Here is a 14,892-nt window from a genome sequence, read left to right on the forward strand (position 1 = left end):
TTGTTCGTTTTGGAAGTTAGTGTTCCGTCATGATTTTATCTTGAAAAGATGCTTCGAAGGATGAAGGGAGGAGGAAGTATATAAACTTAGCCTCGATTCCTGAACGATAATGTCATATGAAAAAAAAATCAAACTCAGCATTTCTCTTATGTACTTTTAATTTTTACAAATATCCCTAATTTTGAATATAAATTGTACTTTTTATTCTAATTGATATTAAAATAGAAAGTGATTTTTATATACATTTTATGTTAAACTTAATAAAGTATATTATTAATGTTAACAAGTTATCTTTTCGAATAAATGAGAAACTGTATTTAGTATTATTTTTAAAATAATTTATTACAAGAATCTTTTTTGGACATTTATTATGTTAGTTTTATATATATAAGAGAAAGATAAAGCATAGAAAAGAATAATAAGTTTGTGTGAAATAGTTATATAAGAAGAAGATTACAATGTTGTTATTTTGATTTTGTATTATTGATTATTGATTTGTGAATTTGTTGTTGAACATCAAAGTGATGATGATGATGGGGGAAGGAATCGCCCATAGAAATCCCTTCCCTGTTTCTTCCGATTAGATTCGAAGCTTCACAATTCATCTTTTCGGAATTTCCTTTTTTTCATCACAAATCGATTATTCCCGATTTGATCCAACAGAGGCATGGGTCAAGCTTTTCGGAAGCTCTTCGATACCTTCTTCGCCAATACCGAGATGCGGGTCTCTTCCTCGTTCTTTTTTAATATTAATAATGATTGGTAAAAGCATGAATAATAAATAATGCATGATGTCGTTCTTTGTACTTGATCTTGTTTCAATTGTTTGATTTTGAATAGTTTTCTTTTACATTCAGCTATCATCATCATTAATCAGCAAAGATGATGCAATTCTTCATCGATTATGCTTGTGTTGCCTTGTCTCATCCGTCTTCTAATTATTCATTCTTAATTTTTTGATGAGTTTTGTGTTTACCCTTTTTTTAAACATTTTCTTGGTTAGGTTGTGATGCTTGGTCTTGATGCTGCTGGGAAAACTACCATACTGTACAAGCTCCACATTGGAGAAGTTTTGTCTACTGTTCCTACAATTGGTGGGTTTCATTCTATAAATGCATAATTTAATTCTTTTAATTAAGCAGGTTTCTTGGTATAAGCTAATTAAGCCATTTCGGTCTTGATACCCAAAGGATGCTAATGGTTTACTTATGTCTATTTGACTTTGTTAGTAAGTATGGAGTTTTGTTTCTGCATTGCCAGTGTGAAGTGTAATGGAAGTCTTTTTATTAATGGAAATGGACGAATGTCTATTAGCATTGGGTGTGTGTGAATTGACTAGAGAAATTTTGTTAGAGTATAACACTTCAGTTTAGTAGAAGAAAAATTAGAGAGAACTGAACTATAGGTATTTTGTTCGAGGCTTTTAAATTTCTAGTGTTTTTGCAGGTTTTAATGTGGAGAAGGTTCAGTATAAGAATGTTGTTTTCACAGTTTGGGATGTTGGAGGGCAAGAGAAATTAAGGACACTTTGGAGGCACTATTTCAACAACACTGATGGTTTGGTAGGAATTAGTTTTCATGGTTTTATTCACCACTTTATCTTAGTGAAAATACAACTCGTGCAATTTGGAACTTGTGAATTTTTCCTTCTGTTACAGCTGATATATAGTTGCCAGATTGATAAATATACGTATATTTATGCAGATATATGTTATTGATAGTCTGGACCGTGAAAGGATAGGGAAAGCTAAGCAGGAATTTCAGGTGATAAAATAAAACCATGAACACATATGCCATGTTATTCCAAACAATTTTTGAATAGATCTATGGATTACTTGCAGACAATCATAAATGATCCGTTTATGCTTCACAGTATAATATTGGTGTTTGCTAACAAACAGGACCTGGTATGTCTTCTTTCTTCATTCACTGTTTTTTTTTTTTGAGTAACAAGAAATTGGAGCCAAGTAATGTGAATTGATTGACACTGTTTACTGCATATGCTACAAGAGTTGGTGGTAGTATGCTATTATTAATGCATATAATAGAAAGAACAGTGCAGGTAAGTTTTAAGTTGCAAAAACCATTAAAATATTTAAAATAAGCAACTATCTGGAGGAATCATGTGCAGTCAAACCGAGAAAATTATTTACAAGCTACTAACAGACAGTTGCCTTCACCATTATTATTTGTAACCATTATTAGATGATGCATTATGCATCCAACAGTGTGCGACATACTTAATTTGCACTATGATTAGCTGATATGTTTGTTGGATCATATGAGAAATGTGAACCAACTTGGGAAAACTATACAAATCTGTAGCTACAGAAAAAAGTAAAGATGTGGCTGAGTGCTTGTTCCCATCATAGGACCAACTAAGTTACACAAGCTTATAATAATAATAAAAAAACACTTTCATAATAAGCTTATTTAGAAAACGCCTTGCGTGGAGGTTAGTAAAATTTCATAATAATTTATTTTCCATAGTTTATCAGATTGTAATACCAACCTAATTAACTTGGAGCTTACCCCAAAAAAAGTGTGGTTCAGCATAAATCTTTTTCTATTTTCTGGTAACATTTTCTATCAATAAGTGCTTTGTTTCTTCTTGTTTGTTCACGATATGCATGACCATAAAACATTAAATACCAGTAGAAAAGAATTCACTTTTTTGGAGAATTCGATTTTTTTTTACAAATTCAAGTTAAATTCTTACACGTATACCACTTGCATGCTTTTCAAAGAAGGCATGATACCAGTTTCCATTCCCAGTACATGCACATTTTCTTCTAATGAAACTTCTCTATCTTTAAAAACAAATATTTTCTCTATATGGTTATCAATGATTCTGGCAGTGGCAGATCTTTGTTTTTGAACAAACTAATCTCCTCCAAACAATTTACGGAGTTCTGCATTATTATGAGTCTAGTTATAATATTTGTTAATATTTTCCTTTTGTTTTCAGAGAGGAGCAATGTCACCAAGGGAAGTATGTGAAGGATTAGGTCTCTTGGATCTGAAGAATAGAAAGTGGCACATACAAGGCACTTGCGCCCTTCGGGGAGATGGCCTTTATGAGGGCTTGGATTGGCTGTCCACAACTCTGAAGGAGAGAAGAGCTGCCGGATATTCTTCAATAGGACTAGGAACTTCATCCTTCTAATTTTCAAGGTTTGAATTACCATATTATTTTATTTATAAAAGCTTTCATGTTAGCATCATTAGGCTGTCATCTCAATCTCAAGTAACAACAATTGTCTATTATCACATGAAAAAAAATATTATTAAAAAAGAAAAAGAAAAAAGGAAAATTAGACCAAATATCATATGTTATGAAAAACGATTGATAGATATACATATTATTTCAATCATTACCTACTTTCCTGTTTATCACCCCCATTACATATTATATGTGTATTCTTTATTGCAGACGTATTTTGGCTTCAGGATGACTTTGTAGAGTGCGTGTCCGTTCTGAGATTGATGTGAGTGATTGTCAATTTTTTTGGTTTAACATCTGAAGCACTGAAAATATGAAGCTGTTTCAGCTTTTAGGGTGCATGACTTACTCCAGTTATACAACTTTGTGTATGAAGAGCGATTAACCAAATTCTTTTGGCTTATCGATTTCCCTTACTTACTGTGTGCTTCTGACTAATTAATGCATTGGGAGCTTGTCATTATTCTCGCCAACATTTTATTGTAATCCAATTCAATTGGGTGGCTGCAATTATTTACCTCCTTTCCCACTTATAATTCAGTCATTTTTGTTAGAATATATGATAATCGTTGTTACTAATCTTTTGTTCTCATATCACTGAATATCTAAGAAGTATCTTATGTATATTAACACTTGTTACTTATAAATTTTTTTTATGACTTATTGTACTATTGATGCCAAATATTATTTTTAGTAAATTCTGTTTTTTAGTTATTTTCTTCTTTAAGATATATAAGTTCAGTTTTATTCCGACGATTACTACTTATTTTAGAGAATAAGATGTTTTAGTATTTTTTTTATAATAATTTACTAAAACAATAAATATGATTTAATACTAAAGTTTATAAAAATGATAAAAAAAAAAGTACTGTATAAAAGTTTAATATTTAACTCAAACTATTCAAAGACTTTTTCAATCCCAATTTTAAAAACATGGCAAATATATATCACTCCACAAATCTAGACTTATTCAAATTATATTAGGTCTTAAGAAAAATCTGAATCTAGACTTATTCCTAACGGGGAAGTTTTTTTTTTTTGCTTGTTTAATTTTTTTGTTAAATTAGAAATATTGATCAAGATTAAAATATGATGTGACCCTTTACGACCATTCATTAATTATACCTATATAGTTTAATGAATGTAAAAAAAATTGGTTAAGCAGTTACAAATTCAGAAACACAAAAAAATACAGAAAGATAAAATGAAGCCAAAATATTAATATAATGCTTAGATGAAATAGTACAGGAAATAAAAAGAAAAGAAAATAGTAATGAAGTGAACATTTTGGGAGTTACCAAATGTTGAAAAAAAAAGGATTGAGTGAAAAAGATGGAAAAGAAATCACAATTTAAGTTCTAAATTTGTATCCAAATGAAAGTAAAACAAAGGTATACATTGCTTTTGAAGAAAATACCAAAGGAAAAAAAGAACAGGGTCTTGTTATATTTCTCTCAAGAGTTACGTGAATATGATTTTTTATCACGATTCCATGCTAGCACCATTAATTTGTTGTGGGAAGGACAGCATTGTACAACAATTAAGATAATGCAATATAACTCAGTGCAAGAATTATCATTCAATCCAAGTGTGAGATACATGTGCATCTATTATTATAAGTGATGCACAAATCATTAGCCAAACATTCAAGATATAATAAGCATCACCAAACGTAAAACTTATTACATAATTCTAATTCTATCTATCTATGTATCTATCTACATGTACATTCAAATTCAATTACAACACAACACTCCAAAATTTTTACTCACCAACAGGCAGTGACAGTGTGATTTGAATGAACAACACAGAATCACCATCTTTCATCCTCTAACCAATTATTTTTCTCTTTTGGCCCAGTGGGACCTTCTTCACCATAAAGTTCCACTGGGAACTTGTTAAACAAGTTCTTCACAGAATATTTAAGCATGCGAGGAAGAGCATTGATTACCTTATCCAGCTCAGTTTTTGAATCATAAACAATTTTGGGACCCCATTCTCTCATAAACTGCAACCACTGAGGCTCAGTGACATCATTTTCAAGATACTCAGCTGCAACAAGCTCATAGTGAACACTAGAATCCACATACAAATTACTCCTAGCAGCATCATTCCTTATGCCAATCCCAAGTTTTGAAGAACCTTGGATACAGGTACCAGGACGAGGGTAACTTGCATGACCACATTTGGATGAGTAAACAATAGCTTTATTGCCTTCAATATAATCCAAGTCACAGGCATCCACCCATTCACCACCACTGTGCTGTGAGAAGTATATGCTATAAAGTTCTCCACTGAAGTTGCTTATGCGAAGTGTGAAATGCTCCCAGTCACCAACATGCTCTCCAACCCTTCCCAAAGGAATGTTCTTAATTCCAAACTTCAGAGTGGCTGGTCCATTGAAAGGACAAAACACCCACATTGCAATGTCAGTAAAAGTTCCACCAACAGCAGCCTTCACATGAACATAAAGCTTTGCACTTTTCAAGTCCCCACGTTTCACAACATCCCTTTTATCATCTCTTGGCAAGTCTATCCAAAACTGGCCATCATTTGATCCCCCACCAGGTAGATTTGACCCAGTTGCATCAATTCTCTCTCCTTTGGATACACCCTTTGTGTACAAAAGTGCTCCATTGTTGAAAAACCAATCCACAGAAGATGGCAAGTAAATTTCCTGAGGATGAAAGAAAATAGTAGGGCCATAATGGTTAATAAGTGCGTGTATTTGTTGCAGATTTGGCATTGCTTGTATTGCAGGATTCAGGTTCTTCAAGCATGCAACAGGGACATCTTCTCTCATGGTCCAGCCACTGCTGCAGAAAAAAGTCCCCACACAAACTCCTTTCCCTAGCATGCCACGATCACAAGGTCTCAAACTACATACCTGAAATGAAAACTCTGGAATTCTAGAGCCAGAAGTGAGTATTTGACGGTATGGTTCACATTTATGAGTGAGGTCTGTACGAACACAGCACATTTCATCCAATGAAGGCTTCTCATGTTTGGTAGTGACCAAACAGCCAAGGGCCTTGTAACCTTCAGGAGGTTCAGGTACCCAGAAGTATACGCTTGAAATTTCCAAACTTGCTGCATTTTCACCCCAAACCAACTTAAAATCAAGGGGATTCTTCATAGGAGGTAACTTATCTTGATTGCAAATATCAGCAGTTTCAACCTCCCTACCAACAAGCACAAAACCCCTCAAAGGCTTGTCACAGGATTGACAATAGTGACCAAGAATACGAAAACTATCAGGTATTTCTACAGGCCTATAGAATGTAACAGCTTTTTTAGTGTCTAGCATACCACTGCTACTCCAAATAAACTCAAACCTAGTGACCTTGGAAACTTGTATTTCACCAAGATTTATAAGGCCGGAAGCAAAACCTTGTCCTGTAATGAAACATACACATAAAATTGTTCAGAGGTAAGTTAATGATCCTTTCTCAAAATGTTATGTGGCATTGAGACTGCAATGTCATGAAAGCACAACATTCTCATTTTTTTTCTGCAGGGTGAAATTGTTACCTTCAACAACAAACTTACTGCAAATCATCCCCAGAGATAAATTCCTTAAAGAATTCAGATTTGATGAATTATAATATGCAAATCATGCTATTAATGCACTGAAATTTACTAGCATCAAGTCTCATCAAACATGCCATGGGAAAAGGTACACAAATGATAATCCGGAAAGGAATGAGTGTGAAAAAATCAATTTCATCAATGATAGTCCAGAAAGACAAGAGGTGTTTATTAGCATAAAGGATGAAAAAAAATGCATAATAGCCCTAAAAAATCCAAATAATAACGCATATTCCTACCATGAAATATTTAGTGACATTAAGGAAAATCTTCATATAATAAATTGAGACCTTGAGACCATTGAGGGATTGGAGAGGGAAGAGAAAAGGTTTGAGGAGAAGACGATTGAGGCATTGCATTTGCATTCCAACGAAAGCACTTGGAGCCATTCATCTCTCCATAAATCGCAGGTGCAAACTCCTTTTTACGTTCTTGCATGTTACCAAAAGCCCTTCTTATTCCAAATTAATTCATGGATTTTACATGCACTCTGCATGCGTATTTTGATTTTGAGATACCATATTTCTTCCTCAATGAAACGAGGAAGAAGCTCAGCTTTGATCCATTTTTATTTTGTGTTGGAACTTTATTATGAAAATCATTTCATTTTTAACTTATGTTTTTGACATGCAAAAGAGAAGGAATAAAACAAAGTTATCGTTTCATTGTGTGGATCTTTTTTCGGGTGGTATGATATCTTCACACCATTAATAAATATAATGTACTTGAGAAACAAATAAATTCATATTTTAATTATATTTAATTTATTTTTTAGTTAAAAATATTATTATATTATTATAATGGTTTGTTAGTTATATGTATTTTGCTTTTGGATGTTATAACAACATCTTTTTGTATTTGTTCGAAACGAAAATGCATTACCATATTCCGGAAACAAAAGGGGTTCTTTTATTAATTTTTTTTGTTATTATATTTTAAATAATTTAAACAATAAAACAAAGTATACTCCCTTTTATTTTGTGTAATTTCATCTTTTCCGTCAATAAGCTGTTTGTAGCCTTTTCAACCTCACACGTTTGAAACTTGTCTATATTATTACTTCTTTCTTCCCTTTATCTTAATTAAAATACATAACTAAAGAATCATTGTTTGTTTAGAAGATTAATTGACATTGTAAGATTAAGGGACCAAACAATATCAGTATATCCCAGTACCCAGGACTCATCAACGATCATAAGAAAGATACATTAAGGTAATATTATCCCAATATCCACCATAAAAAATATACATTTAAGGTAAAATCATACTTAGGTAGAAACCTTGTGAAAAAATAGATAATACGTGTTTAATCTTGATATATATATACTAATTTCGACCCAACAATAAAATAGTCTTTTAATACCATATAAATAAACACATCAACTAAAATAATTATATATAATTATTACATCACAAACACTTACTGTAAGTGAACATAGAAAAATCTTTTTTTAGGATCAATAGCCAAAATTCAAACACTAAAAAAGGAGTTAGAAAAGAGATGACAACCGAATGAGTAATTCCAATTATTGGAGCCATGAACTAAACTGAGTTGAAACCAAATCCACTCGTGCAGAACCTCAGTAGGAATAGGAATAGTCGTACAGATCTAAGTTTTACAGGACCGAGTGCAGTAGCTACATCCGCTAGCAATTTTATTAGAACTTATCTCTTTTTAGCTTTCTCGTGTATATTTAAATGACGCCCCAAATTATGATTGAACCTCCGAGGTAAAGAAAAATTATTCTTTACTTCACAAGTAATTAAACAATTTCTGTTGCGTTCTTCCAAATTGGGTATGACCTAGGTCAAGACAACCATACAGGAACTAGCCCAAGTGAAACCAAGTAACAGTGAATATTTAAAATGCATGTGCTTCTTAAATAAGTTGCATATTTAATCTCTCGTACAATGTCTACATATTAAAGTTTGATAAGTTGTTTATTGGTCTTTTATTTCTTGGATGGGCAAGAGAACCAAAAGGAACCAATGGCCCAAGACGTTGCCAATAGATGCATAATGATCCACTCATTGTAAAAAATAACCAATACGTATGGCAGCTACTACCAAGCCAAGGATGCCAAAGTTCATGAGTGAATTTAACTTGAAGCACAAATTAAAAGCAGATCTACAGTAAGATATTCAACATGGTGCCACCAATATAGAAACTTTGTTCTGTTTTTAAATGCTAAGAATGTCTAGTCCTAATGATTACCAAACCAGAGATTAAAGCACTCTGAAATGACCAAGCCTCATAGCATTTGGAGCTCACCGAAGTAAAGGCGTCCAAGTCTTTCAACTCATCAGTGTTTATGGGTTTAAAGATGCACAGTAACCAGGAATCTTATAAGTTATTAGCAATAGGTTCAGAATTTGTTTCTGACGATTTATGGCCTTCAAAAGCTTCCATGTCAATGGTCATATCATCCCCCACATCAGCCTCGGTCATTACTTCGTCTTTGTCAGGCACCTGAGGCTCAACGCCGTTCTGTGCACTATCAGATTGCTCATTCTGCTTTTCATTTGCCTTCTCTTGGTCAACTGCCACTTTTTCTGTTGCTTCCAGGTATGGATCAGTGCAGATTGTCAATGTAGATGTAACTAATAAGTTCTACAGAAAAAGAAAAAAACACCAGACAGACAGAAGTCAAGTAAATTGTTTTTTATTAACCATTTATAAAATGAACGATATTATAAAGTTCATAATTCTAAATATAAAAATTGAACAGCAGTGCACATGCCAAATTATATAGCATACCTTTTCAAGAGCTAAAGCAAGCTTTGAAAGATTTGGATAAATGGTTTTTGCATCTAATAGGATCTGCTCAATGTAATATCAGACAAGGCAACATTAGATATTATGATGCTAGCATGTTAAACATGATAGTAATAATGCACAGCAGAAAACGACTTTACCTCACAAAGCCTTTGCAATGTAAATGGAGGGCCTTCAATGAAACAAGTAAGAGCTGGAATCATAAAGAAAATCATACCAAAATATTTTAGTGGAGCTTAACCCCCCAAATAATATCAACAAAAAGTTTAGTACGGCAAAGTAAATATTAACAGCTTAAACATTCAAAGCAACAATGTGAAATCAAAATATGCAATGAAAAGACATGATCTTGTTATTCAAGATTTGTTGCAGGCTTAAATTGAATTTGGCTGGGTTGAGTCTATGAAACTTGCTATAGAAAAGGATTGCTCTAACAGCTAAATGGTCATCACTTTTGGAGAGTATATCATGAAATGACGTCAAATAATAGATTAATGGGGTTTAAACCAGAGTATATCAATCTAATGTTCAATGAAACTATTCTCAGGAGTATACTTCTAAAACCTTTTGGTTTCTTTAGGTCGGAATTAATCCCCATATATATGTAGACAAAATGACAGTCAAAATTACTAAAGAATTTCACACGTGATTCTAAATAATGGCATTATATGTTAACACTGAGTGTTTCTCCGAGAAGATTTGTCAAAACAAAATATTCTACACGAGGAAAAACAAGCCTTACCATTAATTGTTTTATACATCAACTTCTCTGTACAGATAACCATAATTAGGCATGCAGAAATATATTGTACGCACACTTGTAACTATGCCAATGTTTTGAGAACTAGACCACACTGACAAGACAGTCCAGTTCAAACATGAACTAGTCTGGTCAAGTCATAAATTAGTAGCAGAGAACAGACAAACTGGTCAAACTGTTTGATTTGGCCTCAGCCTGACAAGTTGAACCAGCTTAAAAGCTTATTTACCATAAAATGCACCAAAAGGGAGAAGAGTGTACCAAACATGTATCCCACACTTTTAATAGGAAACTCCAAAAACTAGACAATTGCTGCGGAGTTTAACATTAGAATATCTATTCCCAAAATTATTTTGTCAACAATATTATTAGTTCTTGTCAAAAGAAATTTTAATTTTTAAGAAATACTTTCACATCTTAATGGAATGATATTGTAATGATTTTCAATATAGACATAGCAAAAATTAAATTCTATTCAACTAATTAATGATACACAACAAAATAGTAACATTTATAGTTCACAATTAGACAAGAATCTCTATTGAACCTAGGCAACACTCTATTGGTTCAATGAATGGTTTGTACTTTAGATGGGATACCTTCATCTAGTTTATTAACCAACTCAATGTAGGATTCTCCCATTGAGGCATACTGCTGCTCACTCGTCAATTTTGCCTCAGGGTACTCTGACAGTACCTGTATAACAATTTCAAATACCGAGAGAAAGGCAAAATATCAGTGTAAGAACTACAATCTATGCCGTCAAAAAAAGAACTACAATGTATGAATAATAAATTTAGGAGTTGTATGAACTGAGACAAAATTGAAAACCTTACATCTAGCATACCTCTAAGAATCAATAAAATATAGATAAAAATGCATGCTAGCATACCTCCCCATACCTGCTTCAGCTGAAAGGATAGCATGCTCTTCAACTTATCCCAGTCATGCCTGTTATTAAAAAAAGTCATCACATTAGCCTTTTAAATACAGATCCATGTCCAAGTCAACTATCATTAAGTTTAGCCATGGTAATCAATCCAGATAGACATGCATGATACCAATTCTGATAAGCACTAAATTCAACAAAATTATGATACGCATGTATGAAATTTCAAAAATCAAGATTACCCAAAAGTCATAGAGGATAAAGTACACAATGATTCTTGAGCAACAAATCCACAGCTAAGAGCATAACACTGTAACACTGAACATAACATACATATATTAAACAGGTAAAAAAAACATAGATACAAAAAGATGGGTACAAGCGGATTAAATTAAACGGGGTGTTTTCAAATGGGATTTCAAAAGACTTTTTACATGGAAAAATTCATGTGAATCTTAAAAGATTTTGTCAGAATGTAATGATTTTTAAAAATATTATAAATAATTTTTAAAAGACTTTTATGATTAGGATTTTGTAATTTGGATTTTTAAAATATGAAATCATAAAAGGATTTTAGGTATTGACAGGAATTTAGAAGATTTCATGAATTTAAAAGCGAATGCATCTCTACCTTTTATCCTATCCTGCAAGATAAAGTGAATCAAAGTGCATTTAGTGGTAATCTATGCAACTAGTATCGACTCATCTGTTTACTATTTAAGTTAGCTATGTTATAATACTAAAAACACAAGTCTTAAGGACTTTTTCCACTTTATAAAATTTAATTTATATATTATCAATTTAAATTAGTTTCACATAAATATCTAATAAGAACTTCTTAGAACCTATCCTGTTCAACTTCCAACATTCTACTTCCTCCACCCTTTTCTTTAATAAATAAAAAAGGATTTATTGGGAATTTTAATTTATTAATTCACAAATATTTAAAAATAATTATTAGCACCAACGTTTCAGCACTCCAATACCCATTTCTTTAAATAAAAATTAAAACTCAATTGATGAATTTAATGGCACTTTTTATCTTTTAAAATAAAAAATAGAAATAATTGAAAGATATTAGTCTATAAAAAAAAGGCCCACCAAAGCAACCAAAGAAGTAACTGAACCATGCTTAATCATTGTTTCTAACGTTGCCACATCATTGTCAGAGAGAATAAGGTGTTAATAACCAATGAAAATGCTAGAAAACTAGTAAATTATTAGCACCGCTTAAATGCAATTTTTGCCCCCAATTGATTTGCAAAAGATTCATTTTAATCCCCTTGTTGCCATTAGCAACAACACTATGCCTCGAGTTTTTCAACAGATCAAACTAAATCCATTATCAAAAGGCCATTTAATGTGAACAATGAGGTTGAATTTGTGTCAACAATCACATAAATGTTTGACAGCCTTGCATTACTGAAACTAGGATGCCTCAATTTAACATCATCAATTTCCATTTGCAATTGGCAGTACATAGATATTGAAACTTAAAGATATCAATTCAGAAAATGCCAAAAAGGTAGTATATTTGCAACTGCAAACAGTGAGGATTAAACAGACACTTCTGTAAAACCAAATAGCCAAAAGGATATTTGAACCTAGATCATAAAGCAACTCATTCTCACAGACTAGTGACAGGCTAGATTGTTTTTCATGCAAAACCAGGGAACACACGTGCAGTCTAAGGACCCAAAAAGCACGCCTAAGTTGCATAGATGAAGTGCTAGAATAAGTCAGCTCTTTAGTAGTGCCCTTCTGGGTCAAGCAAGACACATCTTTAGCATATTATGATAACAATTTCAAAAAAAAAAGCTCAACTCTCAGCCATCTAGATTGCACACTCACGCCAATGGACTAAAATAGTAAAATGGTTAAAAGAATAACTAGTTGTAAGTCCATGAGTTATAAGAAATAGTAAATATATTCACTGCTGCCTTCTTCCATTCGCTTTCAGGGTACCTTTGGCCTCAAAGTGTTTAGAGTTAAAACCTCAGTACCTAGCACAAACCGTTGTCTTTGACTAAAATCACAACCAAAGACATTCCCTGCATATTATCTACTAGCATGTCCGGTTGTGCTGTATCAAATCTTACACGCATCTAAACAGAACCTACATTTTGCAGTCATTTCCAAACTCAACATGATTATATATACATGCACGTGCTTCCTGACGTGTGCCCAAACAATACACTACCAAGTCCCAAGCAGGTAGGATTAATTCAATCATGTTAATAAGTACTTCAAGGGGAAAAAATATACACAACCACCGTCCCTATCTATCATATCTTACGAACAAGAAGCCTGAGAACATAAGTCGGTACTCCAATAACACATACCAGAACTTCCCAGTAGATGCAATAACTTGCAAAGTCTGCACAACTTCATCCCTCGAAACATCTTGATTTTGCTCAGCGTCTCTATCAGAACCAAAAATCGTTGAATTAGGTATAGCAGTGATTTCGCATAAAGAAGAGAGTGAAATTGCAATCACCTGTGGTTCGACGCGTCATCATTGCGGGCTTCGTTTGAAGAAACCGGTGGCTGCTCTAAAATCTCATGCGGTTGCGTCTCCATGAAATGAAACTGGAATAAATAGCGAAAATGATGAATTCCTTGGCCGGAATTTGAAACGGTGGCAGTGCGTTGGAAGTGCATACGGTGAGAGATGAAGATACATACCTGTAATGTTAGTTGGAGTGGATTGGGAAATGTGAAGCGGCGCGGTGACGAGAGGTTTCAGAAGATTGTTTTGGGTAGCAGCCTCCGTCGCCGTCAGCGGAGGAACTGCGTCGAGGTGTGTGTGCGTTCGTTGGGCTCTGCCTATTTGTATTGATCCAGTGGGCTTGCTTCCTACTGGGCCTTCCTTATAGGACACGTCCTTGTTTTCTCTCATCACTCCCTCATTCTTGTTTTTTATTATATTCCTGAAATACCCTCTTCTCCCACCTCTTTCCCCTCACCCCATCATCTACTAAGCTACTTTCACAGTTTTCTTATGGGAAAATTTTTTCCATTTATTATTAATATATTGGTTTTGAAAAAATTATGAAGTTGGAAAATTTGTATTATCGTTGGCACGATTTTATTGTAAAAGTCATATCAAAATATACGAAAGTTGTATCAAGTTGACATGTTTATGTTTATGATATTGATATAAAGTTGTGTAAAATTGACACAATTTTGATTAGTGAATTTTTTTTTAATTGAAATCGTGGTTAGGTGATTTTTTTTTCTAAAAAAATTGTTTTGTTTCTGGTTTTTTAAAATTTGAAATAATTAATTGAATCATTAATTTGAAGAATTTTATAAAATTAAATTTCTTTTTATAGAGTTCAAATTGAAACGTAGTAAAAATGAAAATGATTTGAAGTGAGGTAAGAAATTCAATGACCAATAAAATTGCTTCTACCAAATTTTAAAAAATCAACCATTTACTAATAATTTTTTATATTTTTAATATTTTTAGGCGTTTTTAGTTTATTTATGTTTTCAATTGGGGTTAAGGTTTTAATACAATTTTTAATTATTTTTTAATTAAAGATAATTAAATATTTCTTAATTTTATAAAACAAATCAAATTAATAATTCAATTTATTATTTGAGTTTAAAAAAAAACAAACACTTTTTTTCTAAAAAAAAGTCAATAAAGC

The 14,892-nt window shown here is 32.6% G+C and overlaps 3 protein-coding genes across 3 annotated transcripts; 1 reads left to right on the top strand and 2 right to left on the bottom strand.

Annotated features, from left to right (window-relative positions):
* The first annotated feature begins 412 nt into the window (after positions 1-412).
* LOC137825679 (uncharacterized) lies at positions 413-3,879 on the top strand. Its single transcript, XM_068631415.2, has 7 exons — positions 413-724; positions 1,004-1,094; positions 1,447-1,562; positions 1,705-1,764; positions 1,842-1,907; positions 2,969-3,174; positions 3,434-3,879. Exons 1-6 carry the CDS (start codon positions 668-670, stop codon positions 3,164-3,166), a joined length of 588 nt encoding a protein of 195 aa, XP_068487516.1. The 5' UTR covers positions 413-667; the 3' UTR covers positions 3,167-3,174; positions 3,434-3,879.
* Positions 3,880-4,806: 927 nt separating this feature from the next.
* LOC137825686 (hypothetical protein At1g04090) lies at positions 4,807-7,331 on the bottom strand. Its single transcript, XM_068631426.2, has 2 exons — positions 7,102-7,331; positions 4,807-6,619 (listed from the first exon to the last, which is right to left on the bottom strand). The coding sequence occupies exons 1-2, from the start codon at positions 7,247-7,249 to the stop codon at positions 5,037-5,039; spliced, it is 1,731 nt and encodes a 576-aa protein (XP_068487527.2). The 5' UTR covers positions 7,250-7,331; the 3' UTR covers positions 4,807-5,036.
* Positions 7,332-8,889: 1,558 nt separating this feature from the next.
* LOC137817852 (serine/threonine-protein phosphatase 4 regulatory subunit-like protein) lies at positions 8,890-14,078 on the bottom strand. Its single transcript, XM_068621081.2, has 8 exons — positions 13,922-14,078; positions 13,734-13,825; positions 13,579-13,659; positions 11,250-11,298; positions 10,947-11,043; positions 9,728-9,780; positions 9,570-9,632; positions 8,890-9,422 (listed from the first exon to the last, which is right to left on the bottom strand). Exons 2-8 carry the CDS (start codon positions 13,814-13,816, stop codon positions 9,156-9,158), a joined length of 693 nt encoding a protein of 230 aa, XP_068477182.2. The 5' UTR covers positions 13,817-13,825; positions 13,922-14,078; the 3' UTR covers positions 8,890-9,155.
* Between the last annotated feature and the right edge of the window lie 814 nt (positions 14,079-14,892).

This window comes from Phaseolus vulgaris, chromosome 11 (genome assembly GCF_051622355.1).
Source record: "Phaseolus vulgaris cultivar YP4 chromosome 11, ASM5162235v1, whole genome shotgun sequence".
NCBI lineage: Eukaryota > Viridiplantae > Streptophyta > Magnoliopsida > Fabales > Fabaceae > Phaseolus > Phaseolus vulgaris.

Excerpts from the sequence above, each read along its gene's own strand:
- LOC137825679 (XM_068631415.2), top strand. The coding sequence starts at position 668 with ATGGGTCAAGCTTTTCGGAAGCTCTTCGATACCTTCTTCGCCAATACC. Across the intron at positions 1,563-1,704 it reads TCAACAACACTGATGGTTTG|ATATATGTTATTGATAGTCT; the intron begins GTAGGAATTAGT and ends ATATTTATGCAG. Across the intron at positions 1,908-2,968 it reads TTGCTAACAAACAGGACCTG|AGAGGAGCAATGTCACCAAG; the intron begins GTATGTCTTCTT and ends TTTTGTTTTCAG.
- LOC137825686 (XM_068631426.2), bottom strand. The coding sequence starts at position 7,249 with ATGCAAGAACGTAAAAAGGAGTTTGCACCTGCGATTTATGGAGAGATG. Across the intron at positions 6,620-7,101 it reads AATCCCTCAATGGTCTCAAG|GACAAGGTTTTGCTTCCGGC; the intron begins GTCTCAATTTAT and ends GTTTCATTACAG.
- LOC137817852 (XM_068621081.2), bottom strand. The coding sequence starts at position 13,816 with ATGGAGACGCAACCGCATGAGATTTTAGAGCAGCCACCGGTTTCTTCA. Across the intron at positions 9,781-10,946 it reads GGTTAATAAACTAGATGAAG|CTCTTACTTGTTTCATTGAA; the intron begins GTATCCCATCTA and ends TTATGATTCCAG. Across the intron at positions 9,633-9,727 it reads CATTGCAAAGGCTTTGTGAG|ATCCTATTAGATGCAAAAAC; the intron begins GTAAAGTCGTTT and ends TACATTGAGCAG.